The following is a 15,539-nucleotide window of genomic DNA, read 5'->3' as shown; positions in this document are numbered from 1 at the left end:
CATGGATAGATCATTGCATGTGCGTAGAATTTTTTTTGTTTTCCATGCATCGTTTCCCAACAGTGACTGTTATATGATGAATGTCATCCAACACAAATATCCATCATTGATCCAATGCCTACGCTTTTCTCATATTGATCTTTGCTAAGTTACTACTACTGTTACTGTTCCTGGTACTATTGGTACCGTTCTACTAAACACTTTCTAGCACAAATATAATTTCCAGGTGCGGTTGAATTGGAAACTCAACTACTAAGACCCATAAATATTCTTTGGCTCCCCTTGTGTCGAATCAATAAATTTGGGTGAAATACTACTCTCGAAGACTATCGCGATCCCCTATACTTGTGAGTTACCATACAGTAACTTGGATAACATGGTAGATTGCCCAACTATGCAAGATAAATATGAAATTCTACGGGTTCTCAAAGGAATGAAGAAAAATGCTTCTCCAAGACTAGGTGGTCTCATTGTAGCCTTTGATGTTTGGAATTGGATTGGATATGATGTTACAAAGTTGGTACAATATTTTTACATTAAAGGTAAGCTGCACCCTCGATAAAACAAAACATATATTACTTTAATTCCTAAGAATCATAATGCTAAGAACCCTCAAGACTTAGGACCGACTAGCCTTTGTAATGCAGTTTATAAAATCATCACAAAAACATTAGCTAATAGGCTTAAAGATCTTTTACCTAATTACATACCCATAGCTTTCATTCAAGGAAGAATTGCAAATAATATTATTGTTGCTCAAGAGATTACCCACTCTTTTTAGCTTAATTCTTGGAAACATGAAGCTTATTTCTTGCTTAAGAATAGATCTAGCCAAAGCTTTTGATATGATAGAATGGGATATCACCGAGAGCTTTGCTTCAGAAAGGGCAACATGGTCATTTTGTAGATATAATTTATGAATGCATATCTATTGCCACCTTTTCTGTTAACATTAATGGACAACCTTTTGGCGGCCTTAAAGGATCCCAAGGTAGCCGACAAGGTTGTCCTCCGTTTCCATATCTTTTTATTCTTGTTGTGAATGAATTGTCGTTTCTATGCAAGATGCTTTAAATACAAATCGTTTGAGCAGCATCCAGCTAGCAGCCTCCTGTTCCCATATCCATTCTCTAATGGTTGTTGATGACTTATTTCTGTTTGATAGGGAATATAATAATGAAGATGCTAATATCATTGCTCGCATTACTAGTCAATTTTGTGCAGCCTCTGGTGAGACTCCCAATTGGAATAAATTTGCCATCTTGTTTAGCAAACATACGAATAATGCTCTCAGAAACTCCATCATGAATATTTTTCCTGCCCCGGATATGGATTTTAATACCACTCATCTTGGTCATCCTCTCATTCTTCCACCCAAGAAAAGAGCCGCTGCCTACAATTTTATTATAGAAAATTTTAAGGCTAAACTTAGTTGCTACAACGTAAATAGGCTTTCACATGCTAGTAGACTTACTCTCATTAAATTTGTGTTTGACTCTTTGCCTATTTATTACATGTCCAACATAGTCTTGAGCAAAACTACCATTAAGAAACTTACTTCTATTTTTAGGAAATTATGGTGGACTCGGATTAATACGGGATAATGAAACTTATTTGTTTTAGAGCTTGGGAAGGCATTTGTAAGCTAATGCCTAAAGGAGGACTAGGCATAAATGATTTATTCTTGTGAACAAATCTATGATGGCTTGGAGAATTATTAAGAATCCTACTTCTTTACTTACCAGAATTCTTAGAGCTAAATATTTTCATAGTTCTTCTATTTGGTAACCTAGCTCTTATGTTCCTAAGTCTGCTTTTTGGAGCTTAGTTATAATTTCTTTCCATTCATGCTTAAGTCTAGCCAGCTTCAAATTGCAAAAGGTAATTCTTCCATTTGGACTAGTCCTTGGTCCAAAGATTGGGAGAATATATAGGATTATCCTAAGCCTAGCTTGCAAGAACCCTATCCTAGTATCATTAGTGATCTTTGGAAGCCCAACTCTAAACTTTGGATGAGGACAAAATTAGTGCTTTTTTGATGATTCTTTTAAAAATGATATCTTGAATATTCCAGTCATTGATGCTAATCTTGAAGATGCCATTTGCCGAACTCACACACCTAATGCTACACCTAATGAAAAGTGTACCACAAAAAGTTCTTAGAAAACTTTTGTGCAGGAGATTCAAGATAGCTCTTTGGGAAGACAAGTTCTTACTTCGAATCGAGAGATTGGTCTCCTTAAACAGGCTTGGGAAAGCAAAACCATGGCACCTAGGGTAGAAACATTTGCTTGGAGACTTATTAGGAGAGCTATTGCAACAAGTTTAAGAGGCCTTGGGTACTCTGATCACATCAAAAAAGAATGTCACAGGTGTGATCAAGTTGAATCAGATTTGCATATTTTCTTTCAATGCAATATCTCTAGATCAAATTGGTTTAAGTTTGGCCTGAAAACTGATATGGCGAATTCTGTTTATATTCTGCTGATGTCATTCTAATGATCTTGTCTCCAACAATTAGAATTAGATCTAGAATTTGTTTTCAATATACTTTGGAACATATGGAAAGCTAGAAATTATCTCCTTTTCAATGAAAGAAATTGGAGTGCTATGCAGGTTATCTATGCTACAAAGGCAATGCTTAATGCAGGTTTAATGGAGGAGAAAGAGGAAAAGGAAATAACCCTTGAAGATAGCAATGATAATCCTCTTCCAATTACGAATGAGAATATTCAACCTGCAGGTACACTGGCATATGTGGATGATTCTTTTAACCCTTTGGCGGCAGAGGATGAAGCCTAATTTGGAGTATATCTCAACAATACTATCACGAAGCACACCATATTTATTCAAGCGTCGGCTACGAATGTTCATCCGGTTCTGCGGGCTGAAGCAATGGCTTTACTTCTTGTAGCCTTAGACAATCAAGGCTTTGGGTTGGAATTCTGCCTCTTTTCTATTCTGATTGCAGGACTTTGGTCGAAGGTGCGGTTCAGGACAATGGAGGATCAGGCCGATGCTTGCTGATCTCTTCAATGCCACTTCAAGTCTTAGCTCCTTCAATGTGATACACATCTCTAGATCCCGGAATCCCCTTGCGCATGCACTTGCTAAGAAAGCTTTCTCAAACAGATCTTATCCTACTTGCTCTTTCCTACTTGATCTAACTTCAAAGTTCAAAATGGCCTTTGAAGCCATATATTTTCCCTTGGGGAAAAATTCTATATGTACACTGCTTAGGTTGTTAATGAATAAAGTTAGCTCTCTTTAAGGGGTACAATTTGCCAAAAGAAAAAGCTCTTGGACACGTATGAACCGAACATCCGGTCAGGCGTCACGTCAGCCATTCAACTGCCCCTCATAATTTTCCTGATTTGTCTGGGCTCCTCTCTTTGTCAAAAAAATAATTCTAGATCAATAGCAAATCTTCTTCTTCACCCTCTCCTTCACACACCGGGCTTACTGTCTGACAGTCCGCGGTGACGGGGCGAACGCGCCAGGTTCGGCGAGACGACAAACCTTGTGATGGGCTCCAACGGTTTCATCGCAGTGGCGACATGCGCAGGAAGGCGATGTTCCGGGCGAATAGGGTCGTAGAAGTAGACGAGCGTCAGCTAGATTTTGGACGGGCCTAGAGATTTTGGTGGGTCTGAAATGTCGGGCGCCAACATAATGAATGTCCGGACTCCCTCAGAGATCACTTCATAATGGATGTCCGGGCTCACTCAGAGCTCACTGATCCTGGTTTGGGATCGGTCTGCGGGGTTTCACGATCCAACCCAAAATAAAGGTGTTATTGTTTTTTTTTTGATAGAATAAAGGTGCCATTTGATGAGCGCGTTTGAGATGTCCTAGCCAGGCCACGGCGCGCGCACGCCCCGCACGCCCAAGCAACCCTTTTCACCCCGTGGAGTGGACCATCGCTCGGGGGCGTAGCGTATCCCGCGTGCAGTGCACAGCCGGGTTGCTTGGTTGTCTGCTGCTGTGCTGTGCCTGTGCTGCGGCTGAACTGGAGCGGTGGCTCCCCATGCTGCTGCTACGCGACACACGACCCGAGCCCGACCCGGCCCACTCCCTGCTTCCGCTCCTCCAGTCCTATTTGCCTCGAGCGTGTTCCACCATTGCGCAGCACCCACCCCCCTCTCCCCCCATTAAAACCCCGCCCCGTCCGGCAGGCCAGGGCACGCATACACACACACGCGCCTGCCTGCGCTCTGACGCCACCCCACACACACCACACCGGGGAACCAAGGAAGAAGCAAGGAAGGAACCTGCTCCGCTCCATCCATGGCGTCCCACGCGGCGCGCCTCCTCCTGCTCCTCGCGCTGGCCGCCGCGCTCGCCGGCCGCTCCGGTACGCCCTCACTCCCAACCACATTTCGTCATCTCATCTTCTTCTTCCTTTTTCACCCAATAGCTGGCTGGTTCTGGTTCGGTTCTTGGAAATCTGTTTTATTGTTGGCTTACTGCTGTTCTTGATGCATGGCCGTGGGACGATGGGCATCAGATGGGGCGTGGTGCGTGTGCCGCACGGACCTGCCGGACGCGACGCTGCAGAGGACGCTGGACTACGCGTGCGGCAGCGCCGCCGACTGCAAGCCCATCCAGCCCAACGCCACCTGCTTCGCGCCGGACACCGTCAAGGCGCACTGCTCCTACGCCGTCAACAGCTACTACCAGCGCAGCGGCCAGAACCCGCTCGCCTGCGTCTTCTCCAACACCGCCGTGATCTCCTCCACCGACCCAAGTACCCACCTACTCTACTCATCGTTTCCTCCGTCCTTTCCTCCCCTAATCCCTACAGCCCCAATCGCACAGTTCAAGATTTCTGACGATGCTCCGTTTTCTTGCAGGCACCAACGGCTGCAAGTACCCTGCAAGTGCGACCCCAAGGTAATGCACCTCGTTGCTGATCTGGTACAACTATTTTGCAGAGTTCATCGTCCTCTCTTTTTTCCTTGAGAGAATAGACAAGGACATCTAAGAAGTAGTAAGATGTAGGAGGATTGTTGAACATTATTTCAGTCTTCTTTCAGTTTCATTGCTACCCCCAGAAAACCCTTTACAGCCAACAGCATTTCGCCCATTTACTAGCTACCAAACGGATTGCAATCCTGAATATTTATTGAGTACAAAATGCGATGTCACATGCACATCTGTTTTATTACTTACAACTCTGGTCCAGTAGTACACCATCATTCACTAGCATGCTTTTGGCCGTCTTCACAAGACGCCATTGCAGCCCAGCTATGGGTGTCATTGCCTTGCCACATTAGGTCATTGACCAGCAATAATCACACGATATATTTGGTGGCTGCTGCCATGTGATAGCATCCGCTGTGGGGCGGTGTGTCCGTTACTTGGCCGGGGAAACCTCATGCGCGTGGGCTTCCCCTCTTTTCCCACATTTGGCTGCACCATCGGTGCACAACTGGTGTCATCCTGGACCCTTTTGAGGGGAATCCTATACGCTCCTTTTGAAACTACTCCTCGCGAATTAGCAGGCCATTAGGTGTGAAGCGAGTTCCAGCCGTTTCGATTAGTCTGTTCTGGTCCCTTTTACAGCAGTAACTAACTCCTTGTAAATGTTCTGTTTGTTCAGTGCTCCTGGCAGCCCGCCGCCGCCAATGGCGCAAGGTCCGAACGGCGACCTGAAGGACACCAGCGGCGGCGCCGACGTCTTCCCGGTGGCCGGAGCCGCGACGCGGGCGGTGATCCTGGCCTGCTGCTCGCTCCTTGCTCTCTACTTCATGGCGTGACCAGAGGAGACACAAGGCACCCCTCCTGCACCGACCCTTGGTTTTGGGTGTCTTGTTTCTTGGCACATTTTCTCTTAGTAGTGGTGGTAGGAAGAGAACCTTTGTGATGATGATGGTATTCCGTTCTGGTGGAAGAGTGAAGATAGCTTGTCAGTGAGACCATGATATTGTTCGGTGGAGGGTTTAGGGCTGATGTAGTGATGCTGTTATGACCTGATGCTGTGTCTTGGAGGATACTACTGTCATGACTTGATTCTACCATGTTTGGTTGTCTTTGCTTGTCTGGTTTCTTGGTGCAGATCAGGGAAATTGGCAGATCGGTGGAGTGCAGCTTGCTGTACGAAAAACCGGTAACGTTGAAACAGTGATGACTGTTCTATGTCTTCCCTTCGTCAAAGGCTCAAAGCGATGCCTCGTCCCTTGTCAAAATTTAGTAGGTACGTCGTGTCATCATGGAACAACCAGCGAACCTAAGACCGGAGATTGTGAAACAATTCATAAATTGTTCTGGCATTTTTCGTTTTAGATACTGAAATGCAGCAGATGCTCAGAATGTTGTGGTACATGTCCCTCAGGATTCTCTAAAAAAAGTCATCTGATAATAAGAAAACTAGTCTCTTTCAAGAAGATAATAAGAAAACCAGTTACCCAAATGCCAAATTCAGCCCAACTCCCTGACGAAAAAAACTCGTGGGCCACGAATCTATTTCCAGTCCTTTGGGTCATCTCAGCATGAAGGAATCTTCCAAAGAAAACAAGCTACGCACGCATTATGTCTCAAAAAGAAAAGCTACACACGCATTTGTCGAAAGGTTCATCACCGAGCTGTAGATCGTCCAGGAGAGGAAGCTGAACTGCAACACGGTCACTGCAGCAGATATCCCTCATGCTGCACCGAATATCAGACGTAAGGCTCCCCTTGCAGGTTTCGCCAAGATCCACGTCGACGCAGGAGTGGCTAGGCAAAATAGGGGAGCTTCGGCAGCTCCATTTGTCGAGATGAAACTGGCAATTACCTTGGTAGTTCTTCTCTGGTAATTGTTAGTGTACATGACGCCGCTACCTTGGAAGCAATCATATGTCGAGAGGCGTTATCTCTAGCAGAAGACCTCCTTATCTAGAACTTCATCATAGCTTCTGATTCGAAACAGGCGGTGAGCGACATCAACAAAGGTAACGGCGATATGGATTTATTATTAATGAAATCAAGCTGCGAGCTGCTAGCTTCAACTGTAAATTTACTTTCGAAGGTCCTTTTGCGAGCGGTGATGCTCATAGTTCAGCTAAGTTTTCTCTTTAGGACAAGGGTGCCATTTTTGGCTTGTTCAGCCTCATGATGCAAACTGCATCCCACAGACTGTGGCTTTTGGTACCACTAAGAAAAATCTACATCTATATATAAAAAAATCCAACAAATCTTAGCCAACAAATAGTGTCAATCCAACAACCTATATTGCTCCAATAACGAGCGCTTAACATGTTTAGTGTGCGATTATAACATACCATATATAGGCAATCCATGTAGTTAACGTGTAATTGATATCCTTCCTAATATTAATGTGTAACTAATTTTATTAACATGCAATTAGTTTTTCCCTCATATAACGTGCACTGCACGTGCGCATTTACTTGTGTGGTACCGATGACCAATTTAACCTAGATTGCTTTGAGTTGCCAGCCAGCAAAGTCACTCTCACGCCGTTTCAAACTCGCGTAGCAAGTGACGCACGAGCAGTTTGTATCCCAGCTCTTAACCATGAATTGGAAACGGGATTGGAATCTCTTTGGTGGCGCTTCTTGTTGATTTACACAGGAACACAGCGGCTCGCGCATGCATCTTCCTGTCCGCACATCTGCGCCGCAATTTGGAAATTTGATTCCACCAGAAATTAGCTGAAAAACTGATGAAATTGAGCACTTCACATAACATGAGGTGGTGATCTAACCATGTTTGTCTGTCTTATCTGAATTGAATAGATGTTCTGTTTAGTGCATTCACTTGGGTTTGGTCACTCAAAGTGACACAGTTGTTGCCTAATTCTTGCAAACTAGTTTTGACTCTTAAGTGGCCATGTGTCGATTGACGACTCTTGAGTGGCCATGTGTTGTAGCATGAGGATGATGTGGCATGACTGTAATTTTAACAAACCGTGAATCTTCAAGGAGTCAAGATCACGTGTGCTGGAGATTGAGTTTGTTTGACTCTCCAAGAATCAGGTTGTAGTTTCCTTGTTTTTTGGATGTCTTGTGTCATTCACGTGGTCCTAACAGTGCAGTGGTGCGGCCCGAGGGGAGGCTCATGTGGGACAACCAGCAGTCCACGCTCGGCATGCTCTACTATGGGGAGTACATGAACACAAGACCCGACGCGTCAGTTTCTGTTTCAATTTTGGCCTCCACATTCTTTTCCACAAGATACATTTCTAGGTATGTTTTCTAAATATTGCATGTAGATTTGTCGTATTAACGGATATGTATTTGAGAAGCGTCACTTCCATAACGGGTATGTTGTGGCATCGGTTATTACCATAATGAGTTGTACTTCTTTTGTCATGGTAATTGACTAATTGTGCGGTGTCTTTAAGAAGCGTCACTTCCATGACATCAGCATCACGCGGATGTGGTTGACAGAATATGTCTTTGAGAAGTGTCTTATCGGTTGCGCGGCGTGGCACCTTCTTGTCCCGCCTCATCAAAAGGCGTGATGGTACCCATAACCCCTAGCTTTTTCGATGGCCGACCATGACGAAAGTCTTCAGCATATCTGGCATTTTAATGCTGGATGAGATGATCTACGACTGAAATGCCTCATCAATAGGCGGCGGCGGTTTAAAGGAAACAAGACCATCAATTTGGTGTATTCATCGTAATTCGTAAATTCGCATGATGTTATGACATATACAGATGTCACGTTATAGAGCAAGTCCATTAGACGTTTCACCTTATATGATCGCACGCCTGCTGGTTTGGCGTGGCAAGGCCTCGCCTAGGCCGCCTATCCATTCGGCACATATGTTTCATTTTGTATTCGTCTATCGCATGGTTGTATTCTTCTCATGCCCTAACTGTGCGTTGTAAGTGCATCTAGTGCCACCCCTAGTTGGTTTTGGAGTATTGACGACAAACCTAATTGAGGGACTAATGTGTTTGTGAGAATTGCAGGATAACACAGGTAGAAGTCCCTCATTGATTCGGTTTTCCTACCAGAGATGACCCCTAAAAATGTATGAAGACATTGAAGTCAAAGGTGGTATATGAAGACATTCACATTGAAGACTATGACAAGAGAAGACATCGCATGAAGCCTATGGAGCTCGAAGACTTAGATCTTTCGTAGTTCTTTTTCTTCTTTGTTGAGTCATAGGAACCACCGTACTGTTAAGTGGGGTCCAAGAGAACCATTCAGAATGACTGAAGTGATGCTTAAACAAAACCTATGTCTTCAAGTGAAGACTATGAGAGCGAATCTTGTCCAGAGTCGGACAAGTCAGCTTTGCTTGTAGCCCAAGTAAAGTTGCCGTGTGAGTTTGAAATCTGACCGTTGGAACACGTGTCAGTTCCTTAGTGACCCGGGGTCATTTCGGACAAATCAGGTCGGGTTGCCTTGTGGCTATAAATAGCCCACCCCCTACAACCATAAACGGTTGGCTGCTCAGAGTTAGTGTACGGCTTTTGTCGTTTGAGAGCAACCCACCTCGAAGCATTTGAGAGAGAATTCCTTGCGAGGATAAAGCCCTAACCACCCAGAGCCAAAGAGAATTAGGCATCACTTAAGTCTTCTTGTCCGTGTGATCTGAAGACTTATTACACTTGAGGACTGTGCATCCTCCAGCCGGTTAGGCGTCGCGTTCTGAGCATCCAAGAGACATTGTGGATCGCCGGTGAACGAAGTCTGTGAAGGTTTGAGAGTCTACCTTGAAGACTTACCAGAGTGATTGGGCGAGGTCTGTGTGACCTTAGCTCAAGGGGAATATGGTGAGGAGTGGGTGTCCTGAGCTGCGTGTTCAGGACTGGGTGTCCGGGACTGTGTGTCCTCAGGTTTAAATACCTAGCCGCCCTAACCAGACGTACAGTTGTCACAGCAACTGGAACTGGTCCAACACATCATTGTCTTCAACAAGTCACTGGTTTCATCCTTCCCTTCTTACTCCTTGTGAAGACATTGTATGATTGCACTATCTTTTATCTTCACTGAGTGACTGCGTGTTCTGTTTGGCTTCATAATTTCTTCCTACTTGATCCTTACTACATTGCTGCTCTTAGTCATTGTGCTTTCACTCTATTGAATACTTGACTATGGCTTGCCTAGTGTAGTCTACCTTCCGCTGCAGGGTAATAGGTTTATTTCGGTCGTTTGTCTTCATAACTTCCACGTTTTGAAGACTTTCATAAAAATCGCCTATTCACCCCCCATTTAGTCGATATAACGCACTTTCAATTGGTATCAGAGCAAGGTACTCCCTTGTTCTGTGTGATTCGGTTTAACCACCTGAAGTTTTAGCTATGTCGACTGCAGGGATAATTAAAGTCTCCCCTGCGTGCCCCGTCTTCGATGGAACTGAATATCCCTACTGGAAGAATAAGATGCGCATGCATCTTGAAGCCATTGACGTCGACCTATGGTATGTCGTCAAGAACGGCGTTCCCAAGGCTGGAGAAGGTGTCACTGCTGCTGACGTCAAGAAGTTTGTTCAACTGGACTCTACTGGCAAGAATATCATCTGTGGTCATCTGACCAAAGGACAGTATGGCCGCGTGAGTGCTTTGAAAACATCTAAGCTAGTCTGGGACTGGCTCTCCAAGGTCAACGAAGGCGTCTCAACCCAGAGAGATCAGAGAATCAGTGTCCTTCGCAACCTCTTCAACCGCTTCAAGAGAAATGACAATGAGAATGTCCAGCTCACATTTGATCGACTCACTGACATCACGAATGAGCTTCAAGCCCTTGGCACTACTGAGATCACCAAGCATGAAGTCGTCAAGACACTACTGAGATCACTTGACAGTTCATTTGACACCCTAGCCCTGATGATTCAAGAACGTCCTGATTTCAAGACACTCGAGCCGTCTGACATACTTGAGAGGCTCAACACACATGAGTTTCAGCTTTCTGAGAAAAGAGATATCTACGGTCCAAACTATGGGCGAACTCGTGCCTTGAAGGCAAAAGCTGTCTCCTCATCTGAAGAAGAATCTGACAGCAGTTCTGATGATCCTGAAGACATTGGAAGGGAACTTGCTATGCTTGTCAAGAAGTTCCAAAAATTCACCAAGAAGAAAGGCTTCAGAAAGTCTTCTCGATCAAGCTCAAGGAATGATGAAGCTTCTGCTCATGACTACAAGAAGAAAACATGTCACAAGTGCAAGAAACCTGGCCACTTCATCTCTGAGTGTCCGCAGTGGGACAATGAGAACAAAAAGAAGAAGAAGAGCAAGGAATATGACTCTGACGACAAGAAGAAGAAGAAGAAATACTCAAAGTCCTCTTCCAAGTCTTCTTCAAAGTCTTCATCACACAAGAAGAGCTCATCTGGCAAGGCACGTGCGTTTGTTGGCAAGGAAATGGATTCAGAGGAGGAGTCCGCTTCTGAGGAGGCGGAGGTGGAGTCTGAGGAGGAGTCCGATTCTGGCGTCACAAGTCTGGCTACAGTATACGTTGCCAAGTCCATCTTCAACACTGAAGACAATGACCTCATCACCGACACCGATGCAAATGACAAGGACTACTCCGCTCCTACCTACTGCTTCATGGCACGCGGTGCCAAGGTAAACACACGCACTACTCACTATCAAACATCCAGTGATGATGACTCTGATTGTGGTTCAAAACCCAGCTACAAAACACTTGCTAAAATTGCAACTGAACAACAGAAAGCCATGGAACATATTCAAAAACTGTTAGACAAAAGCGATGATTTGTTAGGCACTGAAATGACTCGTTCTGAGTCCTTAATTGAAGATATAAAAATCTTCACGTTAAGTACGAGGAACTTGAAAGTCGTCATGAAACGCTCTCAACAACTCATGAAAAGCTTTCCTATGATTATCTTCAAAGGAAGCAAGATCTTGAGAAATTGAGAGCGGCTCATGAAGATCTTCAAAAGGAAAATGAGTCACTTCGCTCCAAACAGATCAGTTCCGCTCAGGAAGGATTTGAACCACCATGTCTTAAGTGCATTGAGCGTGATAATGCTACTATTGTTGCTGAATGTTCTACTGCTGCTACTGTTGCAATATCTTCAACTGTTGATGTGGGAACTAACCCCTCTGCTGAGGATTCCACTGCTATTGCTGATGAGAATGCTAGGTTGAAGACATTGCTTGAAACAGGGATGTATAAAAGTCTTAAAGGGCATCAGACACTATGTGATGTCCTCAAAAAGTAGATCTTGAACCGAAACCCTAGGAAAAAGGGTGTTCGGTTCGTAAGGAAAATGAATGCTGATGGCTCTTACTGGAAACCTGAGCAGTACCCCAAAACCACATGGGTTGCTGCAAAGGAATCTTCAGCAGATCTATCCAATCTATCTGGCTTCTCTTGTGCAAATCCCATTGTCATTGATGAATCCTTTGATGCAAACTATAAACTATTTAAGAATCAAAATGGTGAAGTGTTTGCCAGGTACATTGGTACTAACTGCAGGAATGGACCGCCTATGAAGAAGATCTGGGTTCCGAAAAAGTGTCTGGAGAATCTTCCTATGAATGTCATCATGACACCACACGTGAAGAAGACAAACCTTAGACCACAGACTTCATACGGTCCAAAGGCTTCATATAGACAGAGGACTCACCTGAGTCGCACTAACGCAAATGTTTTGCAGGGAAACCGTACTCAGGCCTATGAATATGAGCGCGGTTCATCAAACCGCCATGTTCATAAGACCAAGAACTATTCTGCTTATTCTTATGAGTACTATTGTCCGCCTGCAAGACTTTTTGCTAGGGCTCCAAAGCCAAAATTCTCAGACGCTGCACTTAGACTTATTGCTTCTAAGCCACCCTTGAAGATGTGGGTGGCTAAGAAAACTTAACTCTCTTTTGCAGTGAAAGGTCTCCAGCAGAAAACCAAAATCGTCTGACGCTATTGCTGGGGACCTTAAACATCTTGTAGGGTGCAAGATCAAATGCCCGAATGGTCTTACTATGTACTTCGTTCCTGAATCACTTGCTACTCTCCCTATCAGTCCTAATCTGGATCTAAGCTTTCATAACCCACTGGTTCGTCAAATGTTTTTGCTTCACAATTCTCTTCGTGAAGCCTATCCCCCTAACTGCACTGTAGGGTACGACACCAGCGTCTTCAGAATGGATTATTGATAGTGGGTGTACCAACCACATGACTGGCAAAAGAAGCCTTCTTATGGACTCAACCTTACGTCCATCCGACAAGAGTCACATCACATTTGCTGACACTGGTAAAAGTAAGGTATTGGGTCTAGGTAGAGTTGCAATCTCAAAGGATCAACACATGGATAAAGTCATGCTTGTTGAATCCCTTGGCTTCAACTTAATGTCTGTCTCAATGCTTTGCAATTTGAACATGATCGTAATATTTGGAAAATATCGTTGCCTTGTACTAATGGAATCTGACAAGTCTCTAGTGTTTGAAGGGTATTGGAAAGATGATTTGTACGTGGTAGATTTTTCGGCAGGACCACAGCTTGTCGTATGTCTTCTAGCAAAGGCTTCAGAATGCTGGCTCTGGCATCGGAGGCTAGGGCATGCTGGCATGAGGAACCTCCACACCCTTGCAAAGAAGAAGCATGTCATGGGCATCGAGGGCGTCAAGTTCAAGAAATATCACTTATGCGGTGCATGTGAAGCAGGGAAGATGACGAGGGCCAAACATCCCTCGAAGACAATCATGAAAACCACTCGACCCTTCGAACTGCTCCACATGGATCTTTTCGGTCCCACTCATTACTCAACTCTTACCACTAATGCTTGCCTCTATGGCTTTGTTATTGTTGATGATTATTCTAGATATACTTGGGTGCACACAATCCTTTACAAGACTGAAGTGCAGGATGCCTTCAGACGCTTCGCCAATCGAGCTATGAACAATTATGGCGCCAAGATAAAGCACATCAGAAGTGACAATGGCACTGAATTCAAGAACACTGGCCTTGATACATATCTTGATACCTTGGGCATCACACATGAATTCTCGGCCCCGTACACGCCACAGCAGAATGGCATCGTCGAACGCAAGAACAGAACACTCATTGAGATGGCCAGAACGATGCTAGATGAATACAAGACCCCAAGAAAATTCTGGCCTGAAGCCATTGATACTGCATGTCATACAATCAATCGTGTTTATCTTCACAAGCTTCTGAACAAGACATCTTATGAGCTCCTTACTGGCAAGAAGCCAAATGTCAGTTACTTCAGAGTATTTGGTGCCAGGTGCTGGATCAAGGATCCACATCACACTTCAAAATTTGCACCAAAAGCACATGAGGGTTTTATGCTTGGATATGGAAAGGATTCGCACTCCTACAGAGTCTTCAATCTCTTTCTCTATAAAGTGGTTGAAACAGTGGATGTGCGATCTGATGAGACTAACGGTTCACAAAGAGAGCACCTGCCAAATGTGCTAGATGAAGTTCCATCCAGCGAATCAATCAAGCTAATGGGAACTGGAGAAATCATACCCTCTGAAGCTCAACCTGAAGAGGAACTTATCATCTCCGCACCTGATCAACCTGAAGACAATGCTCAGTCTGAAGACAATCCCACTAACAATGACAATGATCAGCAAGAGCAAAATCTTCGCCCTGTACATCCTCATGTTGCCAATGAAGTGCAGATTGAGAGAATAATTGATAGCATCGATGCACCTGGTCCGCTTACTCGTTCAAGGGCGACTCAGCTAGCAAATTTCTGTGGGCACTTCACATTCGTCTCAATAACAGAACCCAAGAAAGTTGAAGAAGCCTTCATGGAACCTGAATGGATTCAAGCTATGCAAGAAGAGCTTCAACAGTTTGAGCTGAATAATGTATGAGAACTGGTTAAGCGTCCTGATCCTCGGAAGCACAACATAATTGGCACCAAATGGATATACCGCAACAAGCAAGATGAGCATGGTCAAGTTGTAAAAAACAAAGCTCGCCTCGTTGCTCAAGGATATACTCAAATGGAAGGCATTGACTTCGATGAAACATTTACTCCTGTGGCTTGACTTGAAGCCATACGCATACTGATGGCCTATGCAAATCATCATAACATACTTCTATATCAAATGGATGTGAAGAGTGCTTTTCTCAATGGCAAGATTGAAGAAGAAGTGTATGTTGCACAACCGCCTGGCTTTGAAAATCCAAAACATCCTGACATGGTATACAAGCTCAACAAGGCACTGTATGGCCTCAAACAAGCCCCTCGGGCTTGGTATGACACACTCAAATACTTCCTGAAGAGCAAAGGCTTCATACCTGGTTCCCTCGACCCCACTCTCTTCACGAAGACATATGATGGTGAACTGTTTGTGTGCCAAATATATGTGGATGACATTATCTTCGGCTGCACCAATCAGAAGTACAGTGAAGAGTTTGGATATATGATGCAAGAGCAATATCAGATGTCCATGATGGGAGAGATGAAGTTCTTCCTCGGTCTCCAAATACGACAGCAACGCAACGGCATCTTCATATCTCAAGAGAAGTATCTCAAAGATTGCCTGAAGAAGTTTGGTATGCAAGACTGCAAAGGCTTCACGACGCCAATGCCAACCAAACATCATCTGGGTCCTGACGACAATGGTAAAGAGTT

At 44.5% G+C, this 15,539-nt stretch overlaps 1 protein-coding gene across 1 annotated transcript; it reads left to right on the top strand.

Annotated features, from left to right (window-relative positions):
- Positions 1-4,158: 4,158 nt before the first annotated feature.
- On the top strand, positions 4,159-6,032 carry LOC125505978 (PLASMODESMATA CALLOSE-BINDING PROTEIN 2-like). Its single transcript, XM_048670872.2, has 4 exons — positions 4,159-4,354; positions 4,508-4,747; positions 4,854-4,893; positions 5,603-6,032. Exons 1-4 carry the CDS (start codon positions 4,288-4,290, stop codon positions 5,757-5,759), a joined length of 504 nt encoding a protein of 167 aa, XP_048526829.1. The 5' UTR covers positions 4,159-4,287; the 3' UTR covers positions 5,760-6,032.
- Positions 6,033-15,539: the final 9,507 nt, after the last annotated feature.

This window comes from Triticum urartu, chromosome 5A, assembly GCF_056163025.1.
Source record: "Triticum urartu cultivar PI428250 chromosome 5A, HENAU_Tu73, whole genome shotgun sequence".
Classification (NCBI taxonomy): domain Eukaryota; kingdom Viridiplantae; phylum Streptophyta; class Magnoliopsida; order Poales; family Poaceae; genus Triticum; species Triticum urartu.
This window is presented reverse-complemented; position numbering and strand designations above follow the sequence as displayed.